Below are 12,373 nucleotides of genomic sequence, written 5' to 3'. Positions count from 1 at the left end.
GTCTCAGAGAACAAATTTGGTTTGTCTATCCACTCACAGAAAACCCCTGTTAGACACGACAGAGCCAAAATGGCCTCCCAGGCAGAGTGAGAGAGCTAGAGTGCTGTTCCCCTCAGACATTTCCTGCTCTCACTAGCGTCTCTGTGTTTCCAGTTTCTGCGAGGTAGGTGGTACGTCACTCTCTCCTTTCGTAAGTACCCACAAAGTATGTTTATCCTCTCCTGGTGGCAGGACCCATACGTGCTCTGCAGCTACATTTAGCTTTTTATTCGCCTTCCAAGAACTGAGAAAAGTCAACTCTGAACTGCAACCAGATCTCTTTCAATCAATGCAATGCCCCAAAGCCCCACACAAGACTTTAAGACAGTGTTTATCCTCCAAGAAATCAATAATTTTCAGGAAGTTCACGACGAAGCTAAACAACAACTCTGATAATGGTTAGGTAACATCAGTCCTTTACCATACTGGAGCTAGCTGGTAGCTACCGGAACCTTCTTACCTAATCATTGGAAGCACTGCAGTCATGCACTAAGGTCAGACTCTAGAAGGTTGAACAATTCTGTTTTCCATAGCGTAAATAAAACTGCATAGATGCTGTGAAGAAGGTAGTAATACAGAGAAGAAGAAATGCTCTAGGAAATTATGAGGAAAAAACTGTTAGGATTTCTGAGTGTTACTTAAAGGGATACATCGAGATTTTGTCTAAATCAGCCCTTTATCTACTTCCCCAGAGTCAGATGCACTCGTGGATACCATTTTTATGTCTCTGCGTCCTGTATGAAGGAAGTTAGATGAAGTTCCGCGAGCCAATGCTAATTAGCGTTAGTGCAATGACTGGAAATCTATGGTATCTGCTAACATTCTAGCAGATATCATAAAATACCAGTCATTGCACTAACGCTAGTTAGCAATTGCACTAGCGCTAGTTATCCTACTCTGGGGAAGTAGATAAAGAGCCTCCTTGCCAAAATCCCGAAGTATCCCTTTAAGGCCATTATTGTGGTTCACTGCCTTCAATGATTACTATGTTGGACTGTCCTGTCTTCTGATAGTCCTAAACATGCCATCAAAACACTGTAGCTTGGTGATGATGCCACTCATCTAAAATGACTAATAAAAGGTGACATGTTCAGAAATTAGCAAAATGTCAAAATGCAGGAAATCAGTAAAAATGCTCATTAGCACTTTCAGTGCTATACCAACTGTGTGTGTGTGTGTGTGTATGTGTGTGAGTGCACCCAATCTCTCGGAGCCAATAGCTGTGCAGGCCCAGTGATCAGAGGCTGAGAGGATTGTAGATTGGTCCCTAAGGACTGAGAGGCAGACTGGTAATGGGACATAGATATAGAAAAACATCCCCCAGGCTGCTCTGCATTCTACACACAGGCCTGGCTAACCCGTACACACACATGCACATTCATGTATGAACCACACATTAATGCACACACACACACACTCATACACACACACATACACACACACTCACTCACACACTAACACACACAGAGGACCTAAAACTAGGATCCATTACAGTACGTTGGCAAAGGGACTGGGTGCAATGGTAGCAGCTAACATGATAATAACCTCTCACTCATCACTGAATCAGATGATCCAGCCAGAGCCGTCCCCTGGCTTTCCCTTTTCATCCTAATCCTAATCTGGTGCCCTTATTGTTGCCAGTCTTTCACAAACACACACATGCACGAGCACACACACACACACACACACACACACACACACACACACACACACACACACACACATTGTGTCATTGATCCCTGTGACAAACAGGCGAGGACCGCTGATGGGATTGCATGGATGTAATTCTCCGGTCCTAATCCCTGGGCCAGCCTGGTGTGCATTGGACATGGAATGGGACTCACATTAGCAGGATTTCCCCAAGACCTTGCTAGGCCCTCTCTAGATTGAATGGGGGAGAGAGTCAGTGTGTGTGTGTGTGTGTGTGTGTGTGTGTGTGTGTGTGTGTGTGTGTGTGTGTGTGTATGTCTGCACGTGCATGCTTGTGAAAACCAGCAACTAGGCCAACAACAACAATCTAAACTGACAACAACAGTGGCACACTTGAGGCCTGGACATGTGCCCTGGTTGTTTTGAAAATCACGAGCTCATTACTGTAATGTCTGAAAGTTGTTATTTACTGTTTCTGTTCAGGCATAAAACAGGTTGGGCAAGCTGGCCTGCAAACATGCACCCTTTCTATCTCCTCCTGAAAATGGCCCCATTTTACACAAATATCCATCATGCAGCATCTGTTAATGGGTCTGGTTCCTGCCCTGGGCGAACATGGGATACATGCTGCTATCTTTCATCAGCCAGGGGACTGTCCTCCCCTCCGCTCCCCTGCCGCCCTCCCCTCCGCTCCCTTGTCCTCCTCCCCTCCCCTCCCCTCCTTCACATTACCCTTCCCTCCACATCCTTACACCAGCTCCCCATTAAGCCTGAGTACAGGTGCAGCACTCCTCTCCTACCCTCTTACTACCCCTAAACCCTCCGTCAATTCCCAGTGGACATGTGATTATGTCGACTGAGAGGCTCAGGCCTCTCCCTCCTCATCCCTCCTCTGTGCTGGCCCCTGGCCTCCATTACTGTCTGGCCTGCTGTCAGAAGCCTTGTATAGCCTGGGGGGACCTTCCCATTTGTGGACTGGGAGCATGTGGTACGGAGCCTGTGAATCCACTCTAATGAGCCTGAATGTTGGGTGTGGAAAGGGGAGATATGTAGGCCTTCGGGTTGGGTGTCCCAATACAGTTCCACAGGGAAGAAAATATACAAATGTGGATGTTCTGGTTTGTGCTCAATCAGGTCAGAATCAGAAGAAATAATTTAAAACATGTTATAAACTACCTTGGTGTTCATTGACATGTAATCTATAAGGATGATGGTGGACTACACAGGGGGAAAATTGTTTGTAGTGTGAATATAGAAGAACAAAAGTCCTACCTTTGGGTGTAGTGGGGGAGAAGAGTTTCTCGGATCCTACATCAGATACCTGGAAGACAAGAGGAAGGAGAAACATTAATAGTCTGGTTAGATGGATGACCTCTGTGGAAGACATTGGTAGTTTCCATACAAAGATGGGACACCTTAGAGAACGTGACAAACTGCATTGCACTCATGACACATCCGTCAAAATGGTCATGATTAGAGACACACTCATTCTATTCCATAGGATCCACCAAGATGGCTAACATCGACATCTCATATTTCCTCTGATCTACTGTATATGGACACAAGAACTCCCAGTTCCAATACAGCTACTGTACTCTACTTCACCCATAGACATCCAACACAGTGCCTCCTTGACTTGTGTTCAATCTGCTTTATTGAGAAGCAGCCCCTTCTCTGCACCTATAATATAATAATATGCCATTTAGCAGACACTTTTATCCAAAGCGACTTACAGTCATGCGTGCATAAATTTTTTGTGTATGGGTGGTCCCGGGGATCGAACCCACTACCTTGGCATTACAAGCGCCGTGCTCTACCAGCTGAGCTACAGAGGACCACCTGACTGAGTTCCTTATTCTCACCATGACCCTCTCTCTAAGCAGAGCTGAGCTCTCTCAGTCCAGACTTAGCCAAGGTAACATTAGGGGGCACTGTTGTGCCACCTGAGAGCCAGCCAGCCCACAATCCCAGCACATGAGGTTGTCAGAGAGGAGAGGAGAGGAGAGGAGAGGAGAGGAAAGGAGAGGAGAGGAGAGGAGAGGAGAGGAGAGGAGAGGAGAGGAGAGGAGAGGAGAGGGTCCTGCTGTATGGTGGCTCAGCCTCTGCAGGATCTTAGCTGGAGCTGAGAACGTACAAAGACCCTACACACAACACGAGCCACCAGCTGGTAGAGCACGGCGCTTGTAACGCCAAGGTAGTGGGTTCGATCCCCGGGACCACCCATACACAAAAATGTATGCACGCATGACTGTAAGTCGCTTTGGATAAAAGCGTCTGCTAAATGGCATATTATATTATTATTATTACAACAAGCTAATGCTGCTCAAGCGTAAATTGTAAATCAAAGAAAATCAAATTCTGTTTCAAGCCAATTTTCATTATTGAATCATTTTCTTCAAAATATGATTTGATGAGAAAATGTTACATTAAATATTTGCTTTATCCAACTGTGCATTAATCACTACTATATAAATTCCATCGTTACAAAGGTTCAGTTGAGAGAAGTTGTTTAAGGTGAGTCCCTCCTGAGAGTCGAGCAAATTCATCCCTGTGAGTAACGGCCAGAGACAAAGTGAGAAGGGAAAAGGCATCTGACTATAAAGTGACAGCAGAGACGTGTAGACTAAACATTGGGAGCTTTTTCCTCCCTGGTCAGATGTATGTGTAGATTCTGGCAAGCCTCTCCAGAAAGAAAACACACCATACATTTTAACAAAAATACACATCGAACCGGCCGGCGAGACACAGAACTTTTAAACACAGCTCTGAAGTCGTAAATCAACCACAGACAACCTGCTATTGTGCGAGAGGGTGACAAAAGTATGCATTTAAAAGATAATATTAACACTGAACATCTTCCTTATCCTATGAGGTCAGTCTTGGTGTAAATCACTGTTTACCCTCCTTGCCTCTTCCTCTCAGCTAGGACTAAGAAAAGCTGTTAAAACTGAGCATATGCTCCAGCCATTGGGCCCCAGTGTCCTTAACTGCCATCATTGTAGTTTACACAGCACAAAGGGTACATATGTAAAGCACTGTCAGTGGATCAGAGAGAGCGAGAGAGAGAGAGAGAGAGAGAGAGAGAGAGAGAGAGAGAGAGAGAGAGAGAGAGAGAGAGAGAGAGAGAGAGAGAGAGAGAGAGAGCGAGAGAGAGAGAGAGAGAGAACACACTGTAAACACAGATGTCTCTCCTTGGCTTCTCTCTCACTCTGCTCAAGTGTTTTGAAGACTCTTCTTCTAAGACCTCCCAATCTAGACACCGCTACTGCCTTTACTGAACACTAGACTAAAGTGTTTATGTGGAGACACCCTCTCCTTTAATATAAACTATAACAGTGCTCCTCCAGCCTCTAAAGTGCTCCAATAACTCTTTAATGTCCAGTCAAGGTATGGTACAGTATGGGATGGTGTATTTTCAGTAGAAGGAAGAGATAGAAGTGAATGCTTAGCTTCAGTAGCAGTGTTGTGGTGTACCATTCCACCCTGTTCGTGTAGAGAGAAAGACAGTGTTCTGCATTGCCCTCCTTCATTCTCCCAGAACCAGGGCGTCTACAACACTACGCTCTTTGTGAGCTAGTGATCCACATTAAACGCTCCAGTAGCAAGCCTCGTCACCCGTACGCCCGCCTGAATCACTGGCTACCCTGGAGGGCCTGTGTAAAAATATGGCTCAGGAGAAATGATGCTTGTCAAGTGGACACGGGAGCTGGGTCAGGTCTGGGTGCTGGGAGCTCGGAGAGGCACATACGATCATGAAAACAAAACGGTTTGGTCATACTCTAAACAACTATAACGACCACTTTGACCTGAGTGGTTGTCTGACAAGATGAGGAAAACAACACAAAGGAACTGCAATGTCTTATAACAGGGGTGTCGAACTCATTTTGCCCCAGGGGCCGCATTCGGTCTTCAATGAGGTTCGGAGGGCCTCACTGAAAATGTATTATATTTCCTTGCCGTCAAAATTTGCAAAAAAATAGTCCTCTATCCATCGTTTTTTGAATTTTCTATGCTCCCTGACTATGATTATTAGCGAGCTGGACAGACAAGAAACAGTATGAATATAGGTCCATTATAAATTCTACAAAGTTTCAATTTAGTTTTAACATTTTAAGGTATATTGAGTTCGTTTCCCTCCCCCCATGGGTGTTTTTTTACTCAAACCACCCGTGGTCCGGAATGGACCCCTTCGCGGGCCGTATGTTTGACACCCCTGTCCTATAATAATTAAGACCTCTGTATTCGTATGTGTTCAGTAAAGGCGAATTATGTTGCTAGCTAATTGTTTTTATATTCCAACAAACTTAGCTGTTTCAACAACCAATGTTTAGATTTAATGCTCTGTTTTGTATCCACCCTTCTCTACATGAGTCAGTCATATAATTCATAATTACAAGGCCAATTTACAAAGGCAGTTCTTAGGCATGCCAAAACAGGGTCTGCTTTAGGCAAAATGTTGTTTTTATCCTTATGAACTTCTGGGTTAGCTTGGTCACGTTAAAACTTTTCCAGAGGGCTGTTCTGTTGGCAGTTTGTGCGCCTGTGGTTGCGGTGCGCAGAGATCAAGTATAACAAATTCTTCACACTCTCTTTCTTGAGGGGAACCCTGGCCACTATTAAAAAACAGACAGGGAACTCCCGAGTGGCGCAGCGTTCTAAGGCACTGCATCTCAGTGGTTGAGGCGTCACTACAGACCCCCTGGTTCGATTCCAGGCTGTATCACAACCGGCCGTGATTGGGAGTCCCATAGGGCAGCGCACAATTGGCCCAGCGTCGTCCGGGTTTGGCCGGTGTAGGCCGTCATTGTAAATAAGAATTTGTTCTTAACTGACTTGCCTAGTTAAATAAAGAAAAAAAAAAAGAAAAAAAAAAAAAGAGGCAAACTGAAAGAGAGGGGAGGAAAGGAGAGGGGGGGGGCACCAGCCAAGGGCCAGGTTTTCCAAAGGAAACAGGGAAATCTAACAATTTTCAAGCCACATTGCTGCGAGCCAAAAGCCCTTGGACTGGGCCGCAGGAAGCCTGACCTTTGGGGCAGTCTGCTATTTGAGCCTGAGGCTTCAGGGCCATCTCTCAGGAGAGCCGTCAGCAGGCCTCAACTTTCCTTCTCTATTCTATTCATTAGCCATGCTTTATGATTCAGCTTCCTCTGAGCCACACAAGGGCTCCCTGAGGAAACATGCTGCCTGCCTGCTGGAAAGAAAAAAAGAGAGAAAGAGAAACAAAGGGAGGGAGGGAGAGAAATAAAATGCAACAAGGAGGTCATAGGCCTCAGCCGGGGCCTGCTCACAGCAGCTGTGAAATTCTCCCGTTTCCTCACCAGGCCTGGCGTGGGGAGAGTGAGAGAGAGAGAGGGAACAAGGCAGGTAGGCAGTGGAGGGGGGTAGGGGCGTGTAATCCCACCAACGGAGTGCTAACTCCCCAAAGAGCCACACGCAGCACCATAATTCCAAGATTTAGGGAATGCCAAATGACGAATCCTATCACTGTTTGTTTTAAAAAGTCCCTCAACTTCCCAGAACACGTCTGGTGTATTGGCTGCATAAATCTCCTGATAATAGCACACAGAGGGAGGGAGGGGGGGGGAGTGGGAGAGAAAACCCCTACCCAGCATTTAGTGAGACATTTAATGTAGTGGGGCATTTCTATATCTGCTGTCACTGCAGAGAAATATAACAAATTGTTAGCAATTTGAGATGTTAGCAAAATGAGATGCAATTTGAGATATATTGCAAACTTAATTTACCCCATATATCCACCTAATTGTGAAAAATGTGAAAAGCATTAAAAGCGTTTCCACTCAATTCTGCACAATTGAGCCAAATGAGCTCTGGTTCCAGCTCTGCAGCGGGCTGGGTAGAAAGGTAATCAACAGAATGACTTTCAGCCATGAATTTATGAAAGGCATTGATCAGTTAAGGATGTGATTTCACAAAGACAGGAAGGTCAGCAATTACCCACATTCAATTAACCTCATTTAGTAAATACTGCTGAGAGACCAATTTCCCAGTGCTTTATATCAAACGATCCCCCCCCAAATCCTTACCTTTGATCTACAGCTCATATTGCATGCTTTGCATTCCTGAACACTGAGCTAGATATTTCCAAATGGAGGAGAGGGAGAAGGAGGGCTATAGCGTCTGTGTGGTGGTTAGGGAAAAACAAGACAAAACCATAACAAAATGCCAAATAGAAACCCAAGCAGAAACCCTATTCACAGTCCTTGTGAAAATAATCTCTGGGTACATTTTGTACAGAATAGAACTGTAAAATCGTTTGACTGTTTAACTACAGAATATTAAAAACAAGCTATGCTGGAGCTGTGTGAGTGATTCTGTTGTGGTTCCAAACCCACCAACATTCACATCTGACGGTTTGTATTTCAGTCATTTAGCAGATGCTCTTTTCCACAATGACTATCCTCCTAATCCCTTTGGGAAACATGTAACAAACACCCATTGACCACCACAGACCAGCTATGGCCTATAACACTCCAACCAAGGGCATGCAGTGGGTTTAGCTGACAAAGACATGGGAACAAACGTACTGTATTTCATCCATGGACCGATACCGATCGATAGTGATAATGCCTTATTGGCTCCGCTCTACCTTGGAGCCTGAAGTCTGGATTCTACCTACACTAAGCCAATCAATATGCATCATATTCCCTGTAGTGCTGTAAAGGAGTTGATACATGACCCATTCAGTCATACGTCCTCCAACATCCCCCTGCATCCCTCCCATGGTACAACCCACCTTCCACCATCCACCCATGGGGAGAGGAGAGGGAAGGCAGGGCAGGGAGGGTGTCACAATAGGGCTGTTCTGTCTGGACTAACACAGGGGTGGGCACTGGGCGACCATGACATGATGCAACACTGCACTTCACAGACCATCTGGGGGGTCTGAGGGGGCATGCTAGCTGGCACAGACAACCAAGCTCTCAATTACCCTGGCAGCCCCACTCTGTCCCTGCCCACCCGCCACCTCCCCACACCACCTGACACACAATTGTGTTAATTTGCGGCCCGGGTTGGTGTTTCATCACTGTCACCCTGCTCCGACACCTCCTCTCCTCCCCTCCTCCCCTGTCACCCAACGGCCTAACCTCCTCTACCCACCCTCTGGCTCCAGCCACCTCCTCCTGCCTCCTTCATCCCCCTTACAGCCGTCTTGCCATTAAGAGCTGGGACTGGGTCCAAAGCCGCCACGCAGGTCGTATTTCATCTGCCATTTATGTAACAATCATGTCAGGGTAGCCATTGCTTTGATCAATCAATCAATCAATTTTATTTTATATAGCCCTTCTTACATCAGCTAATATCTCGAAGTGCTGTACAGAAACCCAGCCTAAAACCCCAAACAGCTAGTAATGCAGGTGTAGAAGCACGGTGGCTAGGAAAAACTCCCTAGAAAGGCGAAAACCTAGGAAGAAACCTAGAGAGGAACCAGGCTATGAGGGGTGGCCAGTCCTCTTCTGGCTGTGCCGGGTGAAGATTATAACAGAACCATGCCAAGATGTTCAAAAATGTTCATAAGTGACAAGCATGGTCAAATAATAATCAGGAATAAATCTCAGTTGGCTTTTCATAGCCGATCATTAAGAGTTGAAAACAGCAGGTCTGGGACAGGTAGGGGTTCCATAACCGCAGGCAGAACAGTTGAAACTGGAATAGCAGCAAGGCCAGGCGGACTGGGGACAGCAAGGAGTCACCACGGCCGGTAGTCCCGACGTATGGTCCTAGGTGCTCAGGTCTCTCAGTTGGCTTTTCATAGCCGATCATTAAGAGTTGAAAACAGCAGGTCTGGGACAGGTAGGGGTTTCGTAACCGCAGGCAGAACAGTTGAAACTGGAATAGCAGCAAGGCCAGGCGGACTGGGGACAGCAAGGTGTCATCATGCCCGGTAGTCCTGACGTATGGTCCTAGGGCTCAGGTTCTCAGAGAGAAAGAGAGAACGAGAGAATTAGAGAGAGCATACTTAAATTCACACAGGACACTGGATAAGACAGGAGAAGTACTCCAGGTATAACCAACTAACCCCAGCCCCCCGACACATAAACTACTGCAGCATAAATACTGGAGGCTGAGACAGGAGCGGTCCGGAGACACTGTGGCCCCATCCGAAGAAACCCCGGACAGGGCCAAACAGGAAGGATATAACCCCACCCACTCTGCCAAAGCACAGCCCCCGCACCACTAGAGGGATATCCTCAACCACCAACTTACAATCCTGAGACAAGGCCGAGTATAGCCCACAGAGGTCTCCACCACAGCACAAACCAAGGGGGGCGCCAACCCAGACAGGAAGATCACGTCAGTAACTCAACCCACTCAAGTGACGCACCCCTCCCAGGGACGGCATGAAAGAGCACCAGCAAGCCAGTGACTCAGCCCCTGCAACAGGGTTAGAGGCAGAGAACCCCAGTGGAGAGGGGAACCGGCCCGGCAGAGACAGCAAGGGCTGTTCGTTGCTCCAGAGCCTTTCCGTTCACCTTCACACTCCTGGGCCAGACTACACTCAATCATATGACCTACTGAAGAGATAAGTCTTCAGTAAAGACTTAAAGGTTGAGACCGAGTCTGCGTCTCTCACATGGGTAGGCAGACTGTTCCATAAAAATGGAGATCTATAGGAGAAAGCCCTGCCTCCCGCTGTTTGCTTAGAAATTCTAGGGACAATTAGGAGGCCTGCGTCTTGTGACCGTAGCGTACGTATTGGTATGTACGGCAGGACCAACTCGGAAAGATAGGTAGGAGCAAGCCCATGTAACGCTTTATAGGTTAACAGTAAAACCTTGAAATCAGCCCTTGCCTTAACAGGAAGCCAGTGTAGGGAAGCTAGCACTGGAGTAATATGATCAAATTTCTTGGTTCTAGTCAGGATTCTAGCAGCCGTATTTAGCACTAACTGAAGTTTATTTAGTGCTTTATCCGGGTAGCCGGAAAATAGAGCATTGCAGTAGTCTAACCTAGAAGTAACAAATGCATGGATTAATTTTTCTGCATCATTTTTGGACAGAAAATTTCTGATTTTTGCAATGTTACGTAGATGGAAAAAAGCTGTCCTTGAAACAGTCTTGATATGTTCGTCAAAAGAGAGATCAGGGTCAAGAGTAACGCCGAGGTCCTTCACAGTTTTATTTGAGACGACTTTACAACCATCAAGATGAATTGTCAGATTTAACAGAAGATCTCTTTGTTTCTTGGGACCTAGAACAAGCATCTCTGTTTTGTCCGAGTTTAAAAGTAAAAAGTTTTCAGCCATCCACTTCCTTATGTCTGAAACACAGGCTTCTAGCGAGGGCAATTTTGGGGCTTCACCATGTTTCATTGAAATGTACAGCTGTGTGTCATCCGCATAGCAGTGAAAGTTAACATTATGTTTTCGAATAACATCCCCAAGAGGTAAAATATATAGTGAAAACAATAGTGGTCCTAAAACGGAACCTTGAGGAACACCGAAATGTACAGTTGATTTGTCGGAGGACAGACCATTCACAGAGACAAACTGATATCTTTCCGACAGGTAAGATCTAAACCAGGCCAGAACTTGTCCGTGTAGACCAATTTGGGTTTCCAGTCTCTCCAAAAGAATGTGGTGATCGATGGTGTCAAAGGCAGCACTAAGGTCTAGTAGCACGAGGACAGATGCAGAGCCTCGGTCTGACGCCATTAAAAGGTCATTTACCACCTTCACAAGTGCAGTCTCAGTGCTATGATGGGGTCTAAAACCAGACTGAAGCATTTCGTACACATTGTTTGTCTTCAGAAAGGCAGTGAGTTGCTGCGCAACAGCTTTTTCTAAAATTTTTGAGAGGAATGGAAGATTCGATATAGGCCGATAGTTTTTTATATTTTCCGGGTCAAGGTTTGGCTTTTTCAAGAGAGGCTTTATCACTGCCACTTTTAGTGAGTTTGGTACACATCCGGTGGATAGAGAGCTGTTTATTATGTTCAACATAGGAGGGCCAAGCACAGGAAGCAGCTCCTTCAGCTTGATAAATATTTCCCCTCAGCAACACCCACTCATGAAGTAAAATCACTCTCTAACCCCAACCCTCTTGCTCTTCTTGCTTGCTCGCCATTCTACAATCAAGTTTAGCATTGTAGATTATAATTATTAACATTACATGTACAGGGGGGACCTGATCCTAGATCAGCACTCCTACTCTTAGACGCTTGATAAAGAGGGCCCCTGACAGTACAGTAGCAGTAGAAACCGAAATGTCAGGCGGTGGATCTGATACAGCAGCTGACGTGATGGTGGATCTGATACAGCAGTGGGTGCTGCTGTGTTCAGCCATACATGACTGGCCTGCCCGCTTGCCTGCCACAGCACTGCAACAGGGACACCAAATTAATTATCTCCCTCCTCTGATCTGCGCTCGTTTGTCCTTCTTTTACACCTTCTCTGCTCCACAAACTTAATGACCTCCCGAGTGGTCGTTTATCATAAGCTGCAGAGCATTTCCCCCACACTGTCAGGCAGATAGGCAGGGTTAGCAGGGAGGGAAGGGGGAGGGCTGGAAGGAGGGAGGGGATGGAGGTAGGACGCCCCACCAGTCAGAACAGGTGTGGGGCGGCAAGATTACAGACACCCCCCCACATACACACCCAGAGGTGTAGAAAAGACAGAGAAACTCCCACATGACTGTCAACCAGAAACCATTAGATATTGAGCCTC

General features: G+C 46.3%; 1 protein-coding gene across 8 annotated transcripts in view; it reads right to left on the bottom strand.

Moving 5' to 3' along the window:
* Positions 1–12,373, bottom strand: part of LOC121585002 (autism susceptibility gene 2 protein-like) — a 399,498-nt gene that overhangs the window by 39,581 nt on the left and 347,544 nt on the right. For all 8 annotated transcript variants that reach the window (XM_045225745.1, XM_041901300.2, XM_045225746.1 and 5 more), the window contains one exon: positions 2,962–3,010. In XM_045225745.1, the coding sequence (XP_045081680.1) occupies positions 2,962–3,010 (49 nt within the window). The remainder of the gene's footprint in view (positions 1–2,961; positions 3,011–12,373) is intronic.

The sequence above is a fragment of the Coregonus clupeaformis genome, chromosome 16 (genome assembly GCF_020615455.1).
Source record: "Coregonus clupeaformis isolate EN_2021a chromosome 16, ASM2061545v1, whole genome shotgun sequence".
Lineage (NCBI taxonomy): Eukaryota > Metazoa > Chordata > Actinopteri > Salmoniformes > Salmonidae > Coregonus > Coregonus clupeaformis.
The sequence above is the reverse complement of the archived record's forward strand: the minus strand, read 5'-3'. Positions and strand labels throughout refer to the sequence as shown.